At 40.7% G+C, this 18328-nt stretch overlaps 1 protein-coding gene across 1 annotated transcript in view; it reads left to right on the top strand.

Moving 5' to 3' along the window:
• Window positions 1–18328, top strand: part of Ush2a (usherin) — a 732353-nt gene that overhangs the window by 402964 nt on the left and 311061 nt on the right. The window contains exons 34-35 of the mRNA XM_004626936.2: window positions 766–937; window positions 6641–6788. Coding sequence (XP_004626993.1) covers window positions 766–937; window positions 6641–6788 — 320 coding nt within the window. The remainder of the gene's footprint in view (window positions 1–765; window positions 938–6640; window positions 6789–18328) is intronic.

Here is an 18328-nt window from a genome sequence, read left to right as displayed (position 1 = left end):
GACATTCATTCAAACCAAAAATCATCCGATTCCTAGCCCATTTTTTCATGTAAACTCTTGTATGAGTTTTCATGTATCTTTGAGCTCAGTCACCTTACTTGCCCCAAAAGATCTCCCTCTACTCTGTTGGTCACCTGAACTCTTTCCCGTCTATTCTGCCACTTGTCCCCCCGCCTCCCACTTCTCTCACTTTCCAATGTGACCAGCCGCCCCTGGGACACTTTGCCTCTTTGGTTTCCAAAGTCAAACCGCCTTTTAGGAAGAAGTCCTAGGTGACGAGGCAGTGTGGCACCTCATCCGCGGAGCCTGCCTGACTGCTCCAACGCTCCCACCGGCTCTGCCCTCCGTACTTCTACATTAACTCAGCGCTGCAATGCTGCTTTTTAAAGGAAAACTGTGTGATCCTTTCCGCTCTATCTTCTAAGTTCTCAGATACGCTTTTTCCCAAATTTTGTTCAACAGTTTAAATTCACAATCAATAGTCATACATTTTCATATTATCAGTGACTGGAAATTATAGGGAACTGAAGGGGAGGGATGATGTCCTCTTTTCTTTATGTCACCCAGAATAAGCATTTAATAAGCACTTGGGTATCAGAGGGGGATGAATTACTTTTGAGCTGTGTGTGTGTGTGTGTGTGTGTGTGTGTGTGTGTTTCCAGTGGCACAAAATCATGCTCCAACGTGTCCCTGCAAGGTTCTGCACGTTTCAGTGTTGACCTGGATGGATGGTGGTGACAGCAATGTTACATTTTCCATTTCCAGGTGGGAACAACCCAGGAAACTCCACGGGATTCTGGAACGCTACGTATTATATGTTTCGGATCACACACACGAGGCTCCAGTTTGGGCTGTCGTCTATAACAGCAGCGAGCTTCCCCAGCATCACAGGCTGCAGGACCTTATCCCTGGTAACGGCTACCTCATCAAGCTGGGAGTGAGTTCCCTTCAGTGCTGTCACTCTTTCTACCTCCTTCTTTTTTCTTTTTGTATTTTAGGGAAGGGCCTCCAGGGTGTTCAGGGTCTCCCTACTAGACTAGACTCATAGTGATCTGCCTGTTTACAGCCTCCCAAGAGCTGGGGTAAGAGGCGTGCCCACCACGCCCAGTCTCAGTCCCCATCTCAGCGCATCCAGGGGCGGGGCTGGCATGGCAGGCCTGGGGATTGAACCCCCAACCCCTGCACCTGCTTGCAGGCTCTTTATCTGCTGACCTATTGGCTGGCCCTTCTACCTCCTTCTTTGCTCTGCCTCACTTAAATAAAAGGCAGAATTCCAAAAACTTCACATACTGATATTGATATAGAAAAGCCATTGCACGTCCTAAATGAGAATTCTGTTGATCTAATATCTGTGTTTTTCAGTACCATGTGCAGTGTGAGAATACCATCTGATCAGTAGATTTCCCCAAATCTAATAGAAATTATCATTGCTTTTATCTGAAGTGCATCAAGAACACGTAAAGCTCTCAGAAAAATGCTTACGTTAGTGAATTTATTTCCCCCTGGAGTATGTGTTCATTCTGAAAACTATGTGTGATATTAAACCTTAGATTTTATACTTTTAAAAGGAGATTTAAATAACACCCAGATATTTTATTGTGGTTTACATTATACTTATCTCAGAAGAAAAGTCATTTAACAAGAGCTCAGACTCAATGTAGTTTAGAGGTTTCTTCAGGTAAATCATAGCTTTTTAAAATGCAAAGATGGCACTGCATTTTTTTTTAACAAAGGTCCTTTAAAAGACCTTGATATTACTTTGGAATTTACACTCTCTAGTTCCTTTTGTTTTTTGATGAAATATAATCTTTTTTAAGTTTAATAGCACATCTGAAAATAACTGAATATAAACATGAGATTGTCCCTATTTGTTTTAAACACACCCTTCATTTTATAGCAATACCTATATAAGGATATTTGCTTTGATAAATGCCATAGAAAATATTCTGCTCTTGATTATGAATAAATTTACATTTATGTAGACACTGCGTACGCATTCATTTTACTTAACATGCTCTTGAATGCTCTAAATATTATACCACGAGAAAATAAACGGCATTCAACTATTGCTGTCTAACTTGATGCCACAAAAAAGGGCAATCAGGCAATGTTAAAACCGTGTTCAAGACTGACACCGTGCGCCCTGGGCTTCCGCAGCGCAGCTCGGCTTGCAGCGGAGCAGTGGGCTCCTCACGGCTGTGGGACTCAAGCAGTAACATGCACACCCGCTGTATTTCCCAAAGCTGACACATGAAGAACACGCGGCTTTCAAAGTAGTGGCAGCATCAAAGTCAAGAAAAGTTTCGATTATTCTTAAGTAACCCGAAGTAAACATCATAAACTCATTGGCTTCCTGGATTTTCCTAGATGGAAGCAAATGACATGGAAACGAAGCTCTGTCGCAAGGCCATTTTGCAGTCAATCAAAGTCCATGTCAGTAGCCTATAATTCTCCCTAACAGCTTCAAAAGTAAACCCCACTAACTTAGGAATCTGTTCCCCTGAGTTTTATTTCAGGGTTTGCCACTGTGTAACCTCAGGCAAATTCAGCTCACCACACTCAGGTTTTCTCTCTTCAAGCCTAATGTTAGGACATTGAACTAAATGAACTGGGATGTCTTTTTAGGGCCTAGAGTTCTGTCATGCTAAGAAGGTAGCATGTCTTAGAAGGCAGAATGCCCTACGGGTTATTGACAAACAATATCTGTCAGCTGCTGAATAACATTGATGCAGGATGTCATAAAGTGGAGTTTGCCCTAACAAATATGTTCATATTATTTTCAATTTCACTGTATTTATTAGGGCAGAAAGTACTGTCATATCGACATGTATTTTCAGGAAGTATTCAACTAAAAGGTTTTTTTCTTTTCTTTTTTTTTTTTTTTTACTTAACCCTGTTAAGCAGTAAATTAAATGAAGCAGAACATTTTAGGTTCATCCTGGTTAATTGAGGGATTATTGTATATTTCACAGTTTCAATATAATAACTAGCTTTCAAGGTCATTAGATTAGCAGAGGAAAATCAGGTTCTCAGAAAAATAGGGTTTCCTTTGTAGATAGCCTTAGCATGTTGACTAAATACTACAAAACATAACACACAAATACCAAAGATTTTAGGCAGCCTTTGGGGTAGAGAAAGACACACGGAGATTTGCGCCAATGTGGTTTACTTCCTCCCAGCTTGGCACAGGAAGCTTACCTCTTGCAGCTGCATTTATTTTTTGCATCTGACTCTGGTTTGTAGTCTCCTGAAACACGGGAACTGCATTAGCAAAATCCCACGTGCAGGTTGAAGCACAGTGCCCCATGGAAACCAGAAGTTTAGTAAACAATTCTTGCATCAATGAATGACCACTAAATACTAATCATTTCATAAACAATCTGGGACTTTTGATGTAGTTGAATAATTTTCTGGAAAATTTAAGGTTAGGGATTGTGCAGTTCCAAAGTGAATGCTCTTAGCATTGCAAGAAATACTATAATTACTTGCCTCACTCAACCAAAAGTATTTTGAGATGTGACAAAGTGTGATAGCGCCTAATAAAGGTAATGAGTTAGAAATTAAATAAAGAAACTATGAATGCAACAGATCTCAAAATATATGCTGCACTGTAGCATTCACATCATGGCTAACCACTTGTCATGTGATGAGAATGAGCTAAGATTTTGCGGAATATTGAGTTTGACTTTCAAGAAGAGATTGATATGGATAGAGCACTTTTAGTATTTTTCTTCATTCTTGAAAACATGCTTTATTCCTAACACTCTCAGGCCCAACTTAGCTGAAAATAAACTACAGGATAAAATAATCCTAGTTCTGGATCTTCCTAATATCCATAATTTCAAAAGTAACTGATATAATTTTATTCTTTCTCCATTTCATTGTCCAAAAACTGAGCCTCCTTTTTGCCAAGTGTTACTCATCCATTAAAAGTGGCATTATGACTCTGAATTTTGTTTTAAATGTCTGTAACAAACCCAAAGCTATAGGAAATGGGTTAGAACAATTTCTTTTAATGGTTCACAGGTTTCCAGACCTTAATCAATGCCGCTGTGTTGTTTAGCTTTTCCAATCAGCGGTCCACTGCTCCGAATACAGTGCTCTGCTATACAGGCAAGCAGCAGACACCACCTGGGTCCAGCTCATGGAGACGAAGCAGTTAGACTAGTCAGTTGGAAGCGACCTTAAGAACCAGCCCTCTAAGCACATGTGAAAAGAGTGTGGACAAAACAATGCACCAGGAAAAGGAAGTTCATGGGTAATTCTACTATGTCAGCAGCTCTATACACCATTTCATTTACAAGAAAAATCTTCATATGTTCCTTAGATTATTGAGGAGTCTCTCTTTGTCAAATTGCTGCTTTACAGACCTCAGGTGATGTGGCCCCCAAACAGCAGTCTTCCTAAAGATGTTTTCATTCATCTTCGAAAATATAATGTGATTCTCAAAACAAAGTAAATTTGAATTCTCATTCTGTTTAAGCAATGTAGAATGTCATATGTGTCATATGGTACACTATTTCTCTGGGGAAAGTTTGCAAGGAAGGTGGTTAAGACATGAAAAATTAAAATAGTGGCAAGCAGGTTGTTAGAATTGAATCACATCGTGTTATCAGTTTGCAAACAAGAGGATGCAACGTTTTCCCTTCAGTGACCTAGTTATCTCCTGTGCCTGCTTTTCCGCCATGTCTTTGGTAAACCTTTAGCATTTAACATTTTGGGCAGTGATTTCTTGTGCTGACAAGTGGCATGTCCCAAAACTCCGAGTCGAGGTTTGGACACATGGTCAATAGATGTTTCTCTATTTGCATTTTCAATTCTCAGCTGAAAATATGGTTTTCCCCTTACACCTAAGTGCATACACCACAGCTGAGGATCAGAGAAAACCCTAAAGTTAATCAAGACCCCAATCATAATGCAATTCCATGCCCAAGTCAAAATTTCAGTGGCCTGAAACTCACTTCACTGATGAGAAATTATTCTGGAGATGTAAATCACTGCTCTTTCTCAACACAGAAAGTGAATATGTCTCCGTGTATGTTGACAATAAATTGTTTTTAATACTTACAAAGGTTTGCAACTAGCTACAACCAGGCAAAGAGTATTAAATTGTCATATAAGGGCTGGCCAAATAGCTCAGTGGATTAAGCACCTGCAAGCAGGCACAGGGGCCAGGCGTTCTATCCCTGGGCCTTCCATGCTGGCCCTGCCTCTGGGGTGCACTGAGATGCCAATTAAGACTGAGAGTGGTGGCGTGCGCCTCTAATCCCAGCTCTTGGGAGGCTGTAAACAGGTGAATCACTACAAGTCCAATCTAGTAGAGACCCTGGACACCCTGTAGACCCTTCCCTAAAATAAAAAAAAAAAGTAAACTGTCATATGAGAAAATATGCAAAACAACAGCTGGTCTTCTATGTTTAAGGAAAATAATTTTGACTGCTTTAAGTATCAGAATACCAATTGCCCCAATATCAAGCTGAAAAGCAGTGAGCAGGCCAAACTAAGGAGCATGGTGCTTAAATTTTTTATGCTGGTAGTATCTATCTTCCATGTAAGTGGACTAAGTAACTGTCTACTTTTTATATCATCCCATGATTTTGCTTCATTTCCTTATTAATTGTGGTAAAATTTAGTGTTTTCTGAAAGATTTTTAAACTTCATTGTGTAAGTTGCGGTTGTAAACTGAAGAAATATAAAACACATTTTAAGTATAGTTCTTGAACATCGTCATTACATAGAAATATAATTGCTAATATTTGTTAGCAAGGATGGGCTAATAAAAACCCTGTTCATACATCTCAGCATCCTAAAGAAATGCTCATCCAGTAAATTTAATAATTATTTTCAGTTTATTGTGAAAGTGTACACAGAAGTTTTAAATGTCATTAGCATTCCTGTCACCATTTTGGCCATTAGTGGTAGTTTATTAGGGAATGGGGCTGTTGGGATTCCGTTAAATTTGTCAGCCCTGTTTTAATGAAGCTGTTCTCCTCTGACTCATAAGTAAATTGTTTGACCTTCTAAGCCTTTAAACATTCACTCAACAATGTTGCATATTGATTGACTGAGAAATATTGCTTTATTTGATCTGACATGATAATGTAATATAAATGTATTGGCCCCTAAATCATAAATAGGAAACAGTTATATTTGCTGTACCTCTTTTTCTAGAGAGATATGGTTGTTCAAGTCTGAAGTTTCAGGCTGCAGTACTTTTCTTATGTGGTATGCATACGCTAGCCCGTGAATGTGTGTGTGTGTGTGTGTGTGTGTGTGTGTGTGTGTGTGTGTGTGAACACCCACCTACATGTGTTTGATTCATTTGGCAACCTCTGCATGAGGCTGCTTTCCACAGGGCTATATCCCCAGGCAGCTCCTGGCCTGCGTGGCCAGTCTCTTACTCAGCTTGATCTTTTGTTTACACCTGCCTGGTTATTGATACTTACTGGAGATGCCTGTCCCATGTCCTGGTGGCCATCCCATTCCACAGCAAGCTTCAGCCTCAAGCCAGGTTTTTCTGAGGGGTAAAGACAACATCATTTTAAAAGATCTAGAACTTTCCTTAGAAATTCTCTTTCTTCCGTGTCCATGTAAACTTCCTGGAGCCAGAAGGAGATGTTCATTTCAGCTCCCTGTCTAGGTTTGCACCGGGGGCGGATGTGCGGAGAGTGAGGCCAGCCAGGCTCTGACTGAGGAGGACATCCCTGAAGGAGTGGCCATCCCCCAAGCTCACTCCTACTCACCGGACTCCTTTAACATCTCCTGGACCCAGCCTGAGTACCCGAATGGTAAGTGAACTCTTTTAGCCTCAAGTTAAAAAGATGATTAGCAAAGGTAAATTAATATTCTAAATGGCAGCTTATATGTGGTGCTTAATTTTTAATGATCATTTTAGCACATAATATACCTGAGATAGTATCATTGTCTGGAGTTGGGGAGAATGCGGCTTTTAGGCGAACAGACAATTTTGGTGGCTCAAAAGTGCTCCCTTTTGATAGCTCTTGTGTACTGCATCTTACTGTTTAACGTGCTCCAAGAGAGGTGAAGAGAAGCAACGAGGACTCTCCGAGAACACCATCTGGAGAGTGGCATTGTATTCTCGTGGCTTTCTGGTCTCTAACAGCCATTAGTTCTTCCTTGGAGAAGTAGGGAGGTGGAAAGTTCATGTACATATCATATTTCAAAATGCATTTGATTTAATAAGTTTATCTTAAAAGAGCCCAGTTGGAACTCTGTATCCTTTACCATACTATTTATAAATATTTCAACACATTTTTTGAACTTTAATACATACATTAAAGCTTACATGCTTCTCTACTTATTTAATATAAAGCAGATTGTGTATTTCTGCATAATGTGCATGTCCTTGTACAGTCAGAGAATTAAGCAAGCCAGCTAAATTCATGAAAATAAAACCTCATTCATTATAAAGAGTTTTAAATAGTGTTGGAGTTGAAATGGCTTTCTTTGCTGCCTTGAACGGTATCCAGGATTCACGCCGTGTCGGGCCACTGCTTCACAGGGGTGGAAGCTTGCAGGAGGACGTCAAGTTTCATTCCTCTTTGAGACAAATATCAAGAATTAATGTCATAGAAATTGTTTAAAGCAACTCAGGACTGAAAATGGAGATGAAATATTTTAGCATAACTGAAAAGACAGAAGAAAACAATTGCAGTTTTATTAGTTTGTCTTATGTTTACGATGACATTAATTATTCCAGCCATCTCATTTTAATTAAACTTTAGGCCAATACAGGAGATATATTTGAGGTAGTGGGGAGAATTCCAATAATTATGGTGAGTGACTATCTCTGCTATTGAAGTTATTCCTGTACTATTACAAATTTATTAATAAAAAATAAATGGGTGTCTATTTAGAACTATATGAAATAGTTGAAAATCTTGTCACATTTCTTATGGCACAAAGAAATCTATTCTCTAGGAAGCGGTGGAACTGTTGGGGATTATTCTTGTAGGACTGCTGTTGGGGTGATGGGTTTGTGTGCGGAGCAGGACGTGTCCCTTCATTCCAGTTGGTAGATTGCAGCTAACGCTGTAGCTGCACTCAGAATCTTTGGTTGGGAAACATTTTCCACATTTCACAGGTCTTCGCTTATTGTACCTTGTGCTTTTGCAAAGCATTTTTAAGCATATCTGTGGAGGAAGAAGAATCAGGAGACTTTGAGATATTTGTATGAACAATTTGATGGTATTCTAAAGTTTTCTATTTAATAGTGGAGTTTTCAGAGTAAGCCACGTAAAAGTAATTTATATTCCAAAATATTTCCATTAGTCTTCTCTAGTTTCCCCAGATTTCTTTGCTATTATGGGTTGTCTAATCTGCTTGTGGGAAGACACCTTATCCCTCTGTTTTCAAAGCCGTGAGCTTTTCCCCAAACACCTGAGACACAAGGTTAAACTCTATAATCTGCTCCATAATCACTTCAGGACTCAACCTTACAACACGTCATGATACGTCTTTCTTAGCCACCCTGGAAAATTTACACTAACGTTAAGTTGGAAGACAGAAGCATGGATCAACTGACCTAGAACTCAAAAAAAAAAAAAAAAATTCTGTGCCACTCAGAGAAATCTGTGACATTCCACAACTCTCACAAATCCCAGATACCTCCTACTGTCTCCTTATCCTCGTCTGTAGAAATTCACTTATTCCCCGAAGCTAACCATCATTTTCTTATTCCATGAAATCATTCTCCTTTTCCATGAGTTTAGGTTAGCTTCTCTGCCCATTTGTCTTGGCCATGTAGGCTGTTTCTGTGCCTTTCTGAATACTGTTTGAACTTTTCATGTACCTGCCTGCCCTTCCTACCCCCTGAAAAGGGCTATGGGGTGCCCCACCCTTTCCCTTCACACCTTAACACAGCATGACACCCTTTGTTGGTGCCCGGTATTCAATTCATTTAATGGTTTCTTGTTGCCTTTGATCTGTGGTTTATATATTGTAAAGGCTTTGTGATGACACCAAGAAAGATGACAGAACCTGACCTTACAGCCCAGATTCTGCAATGTTTGTTCGGTATATTGGACCCTGAAATGTATTTGTTTGGTTGTTTAGTGTCTAGGACTGGGTTATCTTTTGGAGGTTTGGATTTTCCTTTTGATTGAGCATTTTAAATTTTCCAGTCCAAATTTCATGGAGCTAGACCCATACTACAGCATATGTCATACCATGGTTGCTCTCTGATTTTTTTATATGATGCAGAGGGAAGTACAACTGCACGTTGAGATAGACTTCATCCTTATGGTATATAAAAAATATAAAAAAATAACCTTTCAAGCTATTCACATGGGTTTGCTTATATGAGAATCCAAAGTTTAAATAAATGAAAGAGAAAAACAAAAGATATATATTAGAAAGTGAGATATCTGGATCTTTTACAGAATGAAAGAGGACCAAGAGATGGAGGTAAGGGAGTGGGAAAGGCGAGGAGGGGGCAGAACAGCAGTGAGAACGTCTTTATAACACACCAGCTTCTCTCGATGAATGGAGTCATTACGTACTGCACACATGAAAACTAAAATTAACATCCTTCTTGTTTGGGTCATCTTTGTCCATTACTGCATCAACAACTCTAAGAATACTGCCTGATGCAAAATAGGTGCTCAATTAACAATTGGTCACTTCACACTATTCAAAAGCCAGGAAGCAGCAAGTGCTGTGGGGTGGGGGGGATATGGAAAAAAATGGAAAGTTTACAGATTGTAGATGGTGGGGTTGAATGGTGTGGCAGCCACCGGGAACACTGTGACATTTCCTCAAAAAATTTAAGAATAGGATTGATAGATGAGCCAGAAGTTCCTTCTTACAACATTTCCAGGGGAGTTATAAACAGGATTTTGATGAGGTAGGTATAAACCCATTCACTGAAGTATTATTCACAATAGCAAAATGTTCGTAACCTAAATATGTAAGTGTGGGTGAATAGGTAAATGGAAAGTAGTACAAACAATGGAATATTATTCAGCCTTAAAAGAAGGAAATTATATCATTTAAAATATCGGGATTAAAATAAATGAAACAGACTAGTCCAAAATGACAAATATTGCACGATGCATGATTCCACTCAGAGAAGTGACTACAGTAACCAACCCTTAGGAATAGAAAGCAGAATTCTATTTAGTAGGATTTGCATCTAGGGGAGAAATGGAGAGTTGATGTTCAGTGGACACAATTTTGGCCTTTTAATTTAGTTTGTTGTTTCCTTTGTAGCCCGTCCATCCTTCCTTTCTTTTTCTTTCTTTCTTTTTCTCTTTTTCTTGACTTGTACTGGCAGTTGAACCCAGAGCCTCACACTGAGCCACATTGCTAGCTCTTTTAGTTAACTTTTGTTTTGAGACGGGGTCTCCTACGTTGCTTAAATTTCCGTGACTAGCTTGAATTTGCAGTCATTCTGCCTGAGCCTTCCCAATTTACAAGGTTACAGGAAGATTTCGCCACACCCAGCTAAGTTTCCACTGTAAAGAGGAAAGAGCTGGGCTGAGGAGATAGCTCAGTGGCATGGTGCCTTGTGCTGCCTGGCAAGCACAAGGTCCTGAGTTCAATCTCTGGTACCAAAAAAGACAAAGATGAAAGAGTTGTAGAGTTCTAACACCCAAGAGGTGCATGTAGGTAACGCTGGTAAACAGTCTACTGAAAAATTGTTAATCCGGGAAATTTTCTTTTTCTTCTTTTTGTATTTTAGGGAAGGTCTACAGGTTGTTCAGGGTCTCACTACTAGATCAGACTCATAGTGATCTGCCTGTTTACAGCCTCCCAAGAGCTGGGATTACAGGTAGCTGTGCCACCATGCCCAGTCTCCACTGCCATCTCAGCATGCCCCAGGGGCAGGGCCGGCACCACAGGCCTGGGAATTGATCCTCTGGCCCCTGAGTCTGTTTGTAGGCACTTTAATCTGCTGAGCTATTTGGCTCCCCCAAAATTTGCTTACATGGATTTTTATCATAATAAAAAATGATGATGCAGAGAAGGTATAATAAAATCTGAGAAACTTTTAAATTGAAGAAAAAGAAAAGATTAAGGACTCTGTTAGTATAAAATGAACAAAATATATTGATTAATAATCACATGAAGATAAATGCATGAGATGCATGTATTTGTTAAGCAAAGGGAAGATCACACTATGTGTTCTGTGGTAGAACTTTTCTCCCCTTAACAGGCAGAAACAATGTTTTCCTTTCTTTTTCTTTCTTTCTTTTTCTCTTTTTCCTGACTTGTACTGGCAGTTGAACCCAGAGCCTTCACACTGAGCCACATTGCTAGCTCTTTTAGTTAAATTTTGTTTTGAGACGGGGTCTCTTATGTTGCTTCAATTTCTGTGGCTAGCTTGAATTTGCAGTCATTCTGCCTCAGCCTTCCCAATTTACAAGGTTACGGGAAGATTTCGCCACACCCAGCTAAGTTTTTGCCACGGTTAAGAGTAACAGCATCATTTTGTAGAAGAAGAGCCTGGATTTCCACTGCATGAAATCTCAGCTTACGTGACTCTTCACATATTGACAGACAACTAATTTTCCAGATTTTGCTTTTGCTAAAACTGCTGCTCACTACTAATTGCTGTCAAAGGCCTTGCACTGCCTTTAAGCACTGAAGCATTATCACTCACTTCACACCTAAAATGTTGCTCCTGTTCAATTATGTCCAGCTTAATTCGCGTCCCTTGCTTCCCACACCTGCAAAATGAGGACGCGGCACTCTGCTGCCCTAAGCAGAGGCTGTCCCCACTCCTCTGGCAGAGGAGTCCTGCACATGCTGAGCCTACGGGCAGCGTTTCCCATCCTCTAAGAAGAGCTTCCATCAGGTCCCCGGCATACCACATTCCTCGTTGGAGGGCACTCCGACTCTTTCCTTGTAGGACATTAGCCACTGACCAAAGGGGCGCATTGGGTGACTCTCTGCAAAGCTGCGGCCTGAACTGTGTAGACTGCAAGTGCATAATTAGAATTATGTTTTTGAGAGCCTCCGAATTCTCGTGAGCCACATTCCCGTGAGAAGCTCGGTTCTCAGCATCTGGGAGTGTGTTTTGCCTTCCTTTGGACTTTGCCGAGGCAGCGTAGCTACTGACTCTGTCCAACTTACTCCTCATGATTTAGCACGATCTGTGAATGCTGCTATAAAAATAGCATTTTTAACTAATTGGAATGTGGTTTTTAAATGCTAGCTCAAAGTACACACTGTGCAAGCGTTATCCTTTGGTGACAATTACAATTTCTTGTTGCAATCCCCTGTCTTTACCTACGGAGCCCTGGTGGACTCCGAGCCGTAGGAGGACAGGGAATTCATGTGCCTAACCAGTTATGGTGGGCTCAACCCCTGGCCACCTCCCAGGGGCAGAGGACATGGATATAAACACTTGTTGAAGAAATGTTTACTGATGATACAGAAATGACAGAATGGCAATTGTACTGGTGTGAGAGCTGTATGCATAAGCAGTCACACAGTGCATGCCAATATACATTTATGGTACATCTTCCAGGGACGTCATCCAAGTGGGATGATTTCCAGGGCAACAGAGGGGAAGGGGTTGCTGTCTCTGGGCCCTCCGAAAGTGGAAGGCTCCTCCTTTAGCCTGAGGCTCGGTCTTCCTGCAGGCTGGGTGCTGCCCTGAGGCTCAGGCTCTTTACGGCTCCCCGGGCCCCGGTGGGAGGAGCCAGCAGTACTTCCGGGTCAGGATGCAAAGGTCAGACTGGGAATATCATAAGAAGTGCAGAAGAGCGAGGGGCCTCGTGAGGAAAGAAGGGAGCCTACAGAGGCTACAGGGATATTTTCCTAAATCAGCCTTTTGTGGTGCCGCTGCATTGTAGAATTCAGTGTGCAGTTATTTACCTAGATGGTGGCAACCCAAGCCAACACGAGTAGAAAACGTGCGGGAAGTCGATTGCTCTCATAGGTTTACACGTTGTTCCATGAAGAGAATAAAAATCTAAGAGCATTTAGTTCAGGTATTTAAGCTTATGGATTATGATTTTAAAATGGTGACTGTTTAAAGGAAAAGTTTTAAAGACATACTAGAGCACAAGTCACAGTGCAGTGGGTCGTGCTCAGGTCTCTCCGCTCGCCTTGCGCATGCTCTCCCTTCATTCTGGCCCTTTTTGCAGCGGTGCTAGGAGCCCTTTCTCCTGAGTGCCTTTTCCTGGCTGCTTTGCTATCCTGCCTGAATGTCCTTACAAGATGTGCTTTAGCCATAACCCACTGCTATTATGGACTACTGGACTACATTGGATTATTTTGCTGAATTCATGCACTTGCAATATCTAAAGAGCAAAACTAAACAAAAAAAAAGGGGGGGGACACAAATGAAGGACCATTTTGTATCTGTACATACAAAACAGTTAGGATAGATATACAGCTACTTTCTCTTAATTCAATGAGAAGAAAGATTTGTACTAATAGTGTTTAGACATGATATCATGTCTGCATCTTATACTATGAATAACCACTATGAAGACAATATGCAATGTATTAATTATTGAAACTGTCCTACTAATCAGTTTTGAAACTGTCTCATTGCTATTTGTTTCTCAGTAAAATTAATTTAAAAAAAAAAGATGTGCAGAAAATGTGGGGAATGTTGCCGTCTGGGCCCTTGTGAGTCACAGTAGGCTCTTAGAGAGAGCGCAGGGCACCCTCATTCACCTTACCCACAGGGCCGAGTGCTGCACCACTTCCGGCTCACCTCCAAAGTCCAAATGACCATGAAAGGCAAATGTTTGGAGATGAATCAAATCAACGAGGCAATTACTTGAAGACCCTCAGGAAAAGAGGGTCTCAGAACGTGGCCAGGGTGATGGCAAAGTGTCTTCACAGGAAGGAAGAGTATCTGCAGGAGGAATAACAGCAATATGCCTATTACTGTAATAATTTTTAACTTTACATCTTCACCGTATGTTTTGATTACACATCATACACATTATTTTAGAAATGGAAGGTAGAGAAACTAGATTTTTATACACATTATATGTGGTTTGCAATATATATGTGTGTGTGTATATATATATATATATTGCCCTTTTATAAATAGATAATGCTACAAAAATAAAGTTTTATAAAGTATGTACTAGAGTATAGATAAGCAGTAATTAAGTACTCCACTCATGCACAGAAATAAATATTTGATTTTCCATTAGCATCAACAATAACAGTGGTAGTACCTACAATTCATAACTACTTGCTAAGCACTTTAATTCTGAAAATTAGCCCATGCAATAGGTCTTGTCCCAATGGTCAGATTAGAAACTCAGATTCACAGGGAATAAACAATTTAATTACTCAAGTCAAGATTGTTAGTTAAGGAGGAGAGTACTGAAGACAAAGAAAAAGTAGTGCAATTCATTACTTTTTCTTTGTACTAGTACGCCTCTATTTTTGCAGAAGTGCTCTGATGCCGGATTCCATGCGGCCATAATCAAAGAAATAGACATTTTTAAGCTGTTATTCCTTGTTCAATGTCTTGTTCTCAATGCCAAGCTTCAAAATTTTTAAGATCTCTTTTCTGACTTTGCTATTGAAAAAGCAACTTGTATTTAACCTCTAATTTTGAAATGATGTTATTTTTAAGCAGGGATTCTATTTTCTTCCTGGGAAATGCTCGGTTTTAATAGGTGAAATGGATTAGAGGGCTCAGCGAGTCACTTAGGGGAGCTGCTGACAGTTTTGAGCAAACCCCGTGTAACTTTTATGAAACACCTCCCATCAGTTTGTCAGGTAGAATTTCCCAAGCACAGTCTTTTTTAGCCTCCACTGGTTCCATTTTTAGGCAAGCGTAACAGTAATAAGGCATCATTCGACACTGTGAGAGCTCGACTCTCTTTTCCTTTTTAATTGAAGGATCAAGTATTCACGTTGGAAGATACCTGCCACATTCAATCACCGTCCAGCCCTTGGGGCACCCTTGGTTGATATGCAGGTTGCCATGCTGCACTGGAAGAAAACAAACAAATATGTTTGGAGCATCTATATTCACTATGCATGTTATTCTTATGACACACTAAAGTACTGCTGCTTAATTCTTACAGTAAACAAAATTCTTCAGTGCAAATAGAGATACCTTGTATTAAATTTACATTGCACTGTGCTTGAATTAAATTTCCTTGGCTATATATGACAACCTATTGAGCACCTCAGGAAATACAATTTGACACAACATGATGAAGAGGCACGAAGATATATACCCCAGTGGCTGTGCTTTATGGACAATTATGGTTCCACTTCCCTGTGAAAATTAAACACCTTAACTATCCTATCATTATGGAAAGAGCAAGGTGATAAATGTGAAACTGCTTGCACTTGGCAGCCAATGGGAATTAAGTAAGCATTTTGTGGATTATCCATCGAGGAAGGGACTGTGCGGAACTGGGTCAAACGGCTCGGTTCCCCGTATCCCCTAACTTCAGAGGTGCTTTTTATAGATGGCTTACTGATTGTATGGCCAAAAGATTCAGCATAAAAATACAAGATATACATTATAGATCACAACCAAGGAGGTGACAGTCATCTTTGTCTGTTGGATGTTTGTCTTTTTCCCTTCTAGGTCTTTCTAGTTCTCTCCATTCTTCCCTGGGCCTTACAGGGCAAGCAGACATCTCAAGGCCATGCCACACACTCAGTCTGCTGTGTCAGTACCAACATGTAGCTCTACCTAGAGAGCCTTGACCAATCCCAATCCCTTGACCAGCCACTGGGGTATATATCTTTGTGCCTCTTCATCATGTTATGTCAAATTGTATTTCCTGAGGTGCTCAATAGGTTGTCATATATAGCCAAGGAAATTTAATTCAAGCACAATGCAATGTAAGTTTCTCAGATTTTGTTTCCCATCTCCAAAGTAAGACTGGGCCCCATTTCTAGTGCCAGCAGGTCCCCTTTCTCTTTGGGTTCCTGGTGGTTTGTCCATGCCAGCAGCAGCAAAGGAAGAGGCAGAGAAAAGAGAACGGAGTCTTAGAATCGCTGCCCTCCTGTTCTTCTCTGGCTGGTCCTGGACTCCGGGGGCTCAGCTCCTGGACTAAAACCTACACCTCCCATCCAGCAGCCTTTCCAGAACGCCAGTAATTTTTTCTGGATTCCAAGCCTGCTGTTAGGCTTTCCTCTAGATGGGCGTGGTGCGTGTTGGCTCCTGGCTAACTACTTAGTGACTTCCCTAGTTGCTATTATTTCTCTCCCTTCACCCTACCCAATCCTTATAAATAGCCCCTTCACTGAGATTGCCTCGGCTGTCACCAGCTTCCTGCTGAATGTCTTCCTCCTTCCTAAACTTCATTAAAACCATGTCTGACACTTTTTGTTCTTTTCTTTTGTAGGAAGTAGTGAGAGCTGCAGAGACAAATTAAAAAGTGCTTTATTTTTATTCTAAGTGTAGCAAAAAATAAATATTTCTTTTAAACTTTCATATTGTTAAACTTTGTTTTGGCACAATATGCATCTTAAAAGCTAATAAGGAGAGCTGTGTTTGAAGGTCCTAGAGGCAGACCGTTTATCCAATAAAGCCATGATATTTGTTTTGTAAATGTAATCAACTTGTGATCTCTCAGTGAGTCCTCTCTCCCTACTATTATAAAAGCCTTGTTACAATTAGTCAAGCAATGGCTGGGGATACTTTTCCTTTTGATGGAGCAGTTCCATGTGCTATGTCCAATTTAAAGATCCATTTCTCAGCTGAGCATTATGCCCTGAACCCCCGACACCCACTAGGGTAGCTAGCACCCATCTCCCTGTTCCTCATCATTATTTTCCTCTTATCTCACCTGACTTTTCTTTAATACACATTACACCACTACAGTCTTCATCTCATTTGCATTCTACATTCTCTGAAGGCACCAGCCGGGACTCTTTTGGTAAGTTCCATATTCCCGGCGTGTGTAGTTTGCCTGGCAACCAGTAGGTGCTTCCCGAGTCATGGCTCATAAGCTGGAGTACTGCTCCCGCCAGTGCCGCTAAACCCCACACACCTTCTGAGATCATCATTGGATGATAGAAAATACGTGTTTCTTTTCACTTGCTGGAACCGGTTGGGGCAGGGAGGGACACGTACAGGATTAGCACACCCACATAAGGAACTAAGAGGCGATGAGCAAGTGTGAGTAAGGAACGCAGCTATATGGATGTTGTTCTTGAGCAATGTGCAGGTTCACATTTATAAGAGAAGTGAAGTCAATGGCAAGGTCAGAGTGAAAGGGGACAGGTTATAGCAAGTGTCCCAGAGCAAACTGGCCCTGCCTAACTCACGCTTAGAGAAAGGGGAAGCCCAATTTCTTCCCTTTCTGTGCATAATGCGTAATTCCTGAGGCATGTTCAATACGCCCAATCCATATGCATGGATCTGCCTTGGGATGTGTACAAGGATGTGCAGTTACTTTGCTGAAGTCGCCCAATATAGAAGCACTGTGCATTCCACATGGTACCACACTGTGGAACTGTGGAGTGTGATGTGGAGTCACCCTTGACAATAGACCCTTTATAACATAAGAACTCATGGATAGTATGTTGCACAAAACAAGATGCAAATGCATATAGCCAATATAATTTCCTTACTGCACAGCAAAAAAACTATGCAAAATTTAACTGTCCTGTCTAGAGATTAATTCCCAAGCAGAATATCGAGACATTCTTCTTCATAATTATCTAAGAGGGAGGCTAAGCACTGGAGTCAGGCCTAACGTGAGGTTTCAGAGGTCTTGACAGTATTCTATGTTTCAACCGAAGGGATAGTTCCCTAGAATTTTGCTTTTTAATTTGTGCATAATTTGTATTGCATACACTTTTCTGTGAGGTTTTATTATGTGAGTTTAAAAATGTAGGAAAAATAAGTGTAAAGACGCTGTGTAGTGCAAAGTTCTCTACACGACAGGGTCTGAGGATTGAGTGCCAACATACAGCCTGACCGCTATCTTCTGTATAACTCTGACAAGATCTCTCCCAAATCTGCTTTTATCATCCATAGAATGAAAATAATGAATGTCCAATGTGCCACGAGGGTTTTACTCAGGATTCAGTGGTACCCGATTCAAACGATAATACGATTGTTCGCATTCAGCACAAATGTCCTCAGACTTATATTTTTCTGTCTTTCTATCTTGCTCTCATATACAAGTTTTTGGGTTTTCTTAATTATTACATGTCGATATAATCGTAGATCAATCTGTATGGAATATTTAGGCCCTACCTTTTTTTTTTCAAAGCTTGCATTGTGGTAGACTGTCTATCCAGCTACAACGATCAAGGCAAAGTCCTTTGGTGTGCCTTGAAAGGTCTCACGAAGCTCGTGGTTTCTTCCATGTATCAGTAGAATCACTTTCTCCATTTCCTGTGTCCATTG

This window comes from Octodon degus, unplaced genomic scaffold (genome assembly GCF_000260255.1).
Source record: "Octodon degus isolate 3935 unplaced genomic scaffold, OctDeg1.0 scaffold00017, whole genome shotgun sequence".
Taxonomy (NCBI): Eukaryota; Metazoa; Chordata; class Mammalia; order Rodentia; family Octodontidae; genus Octodon; species Octodon degus.
This window is presented reverse-complemented; position numbering and strand designations above follow the sequence as displayed.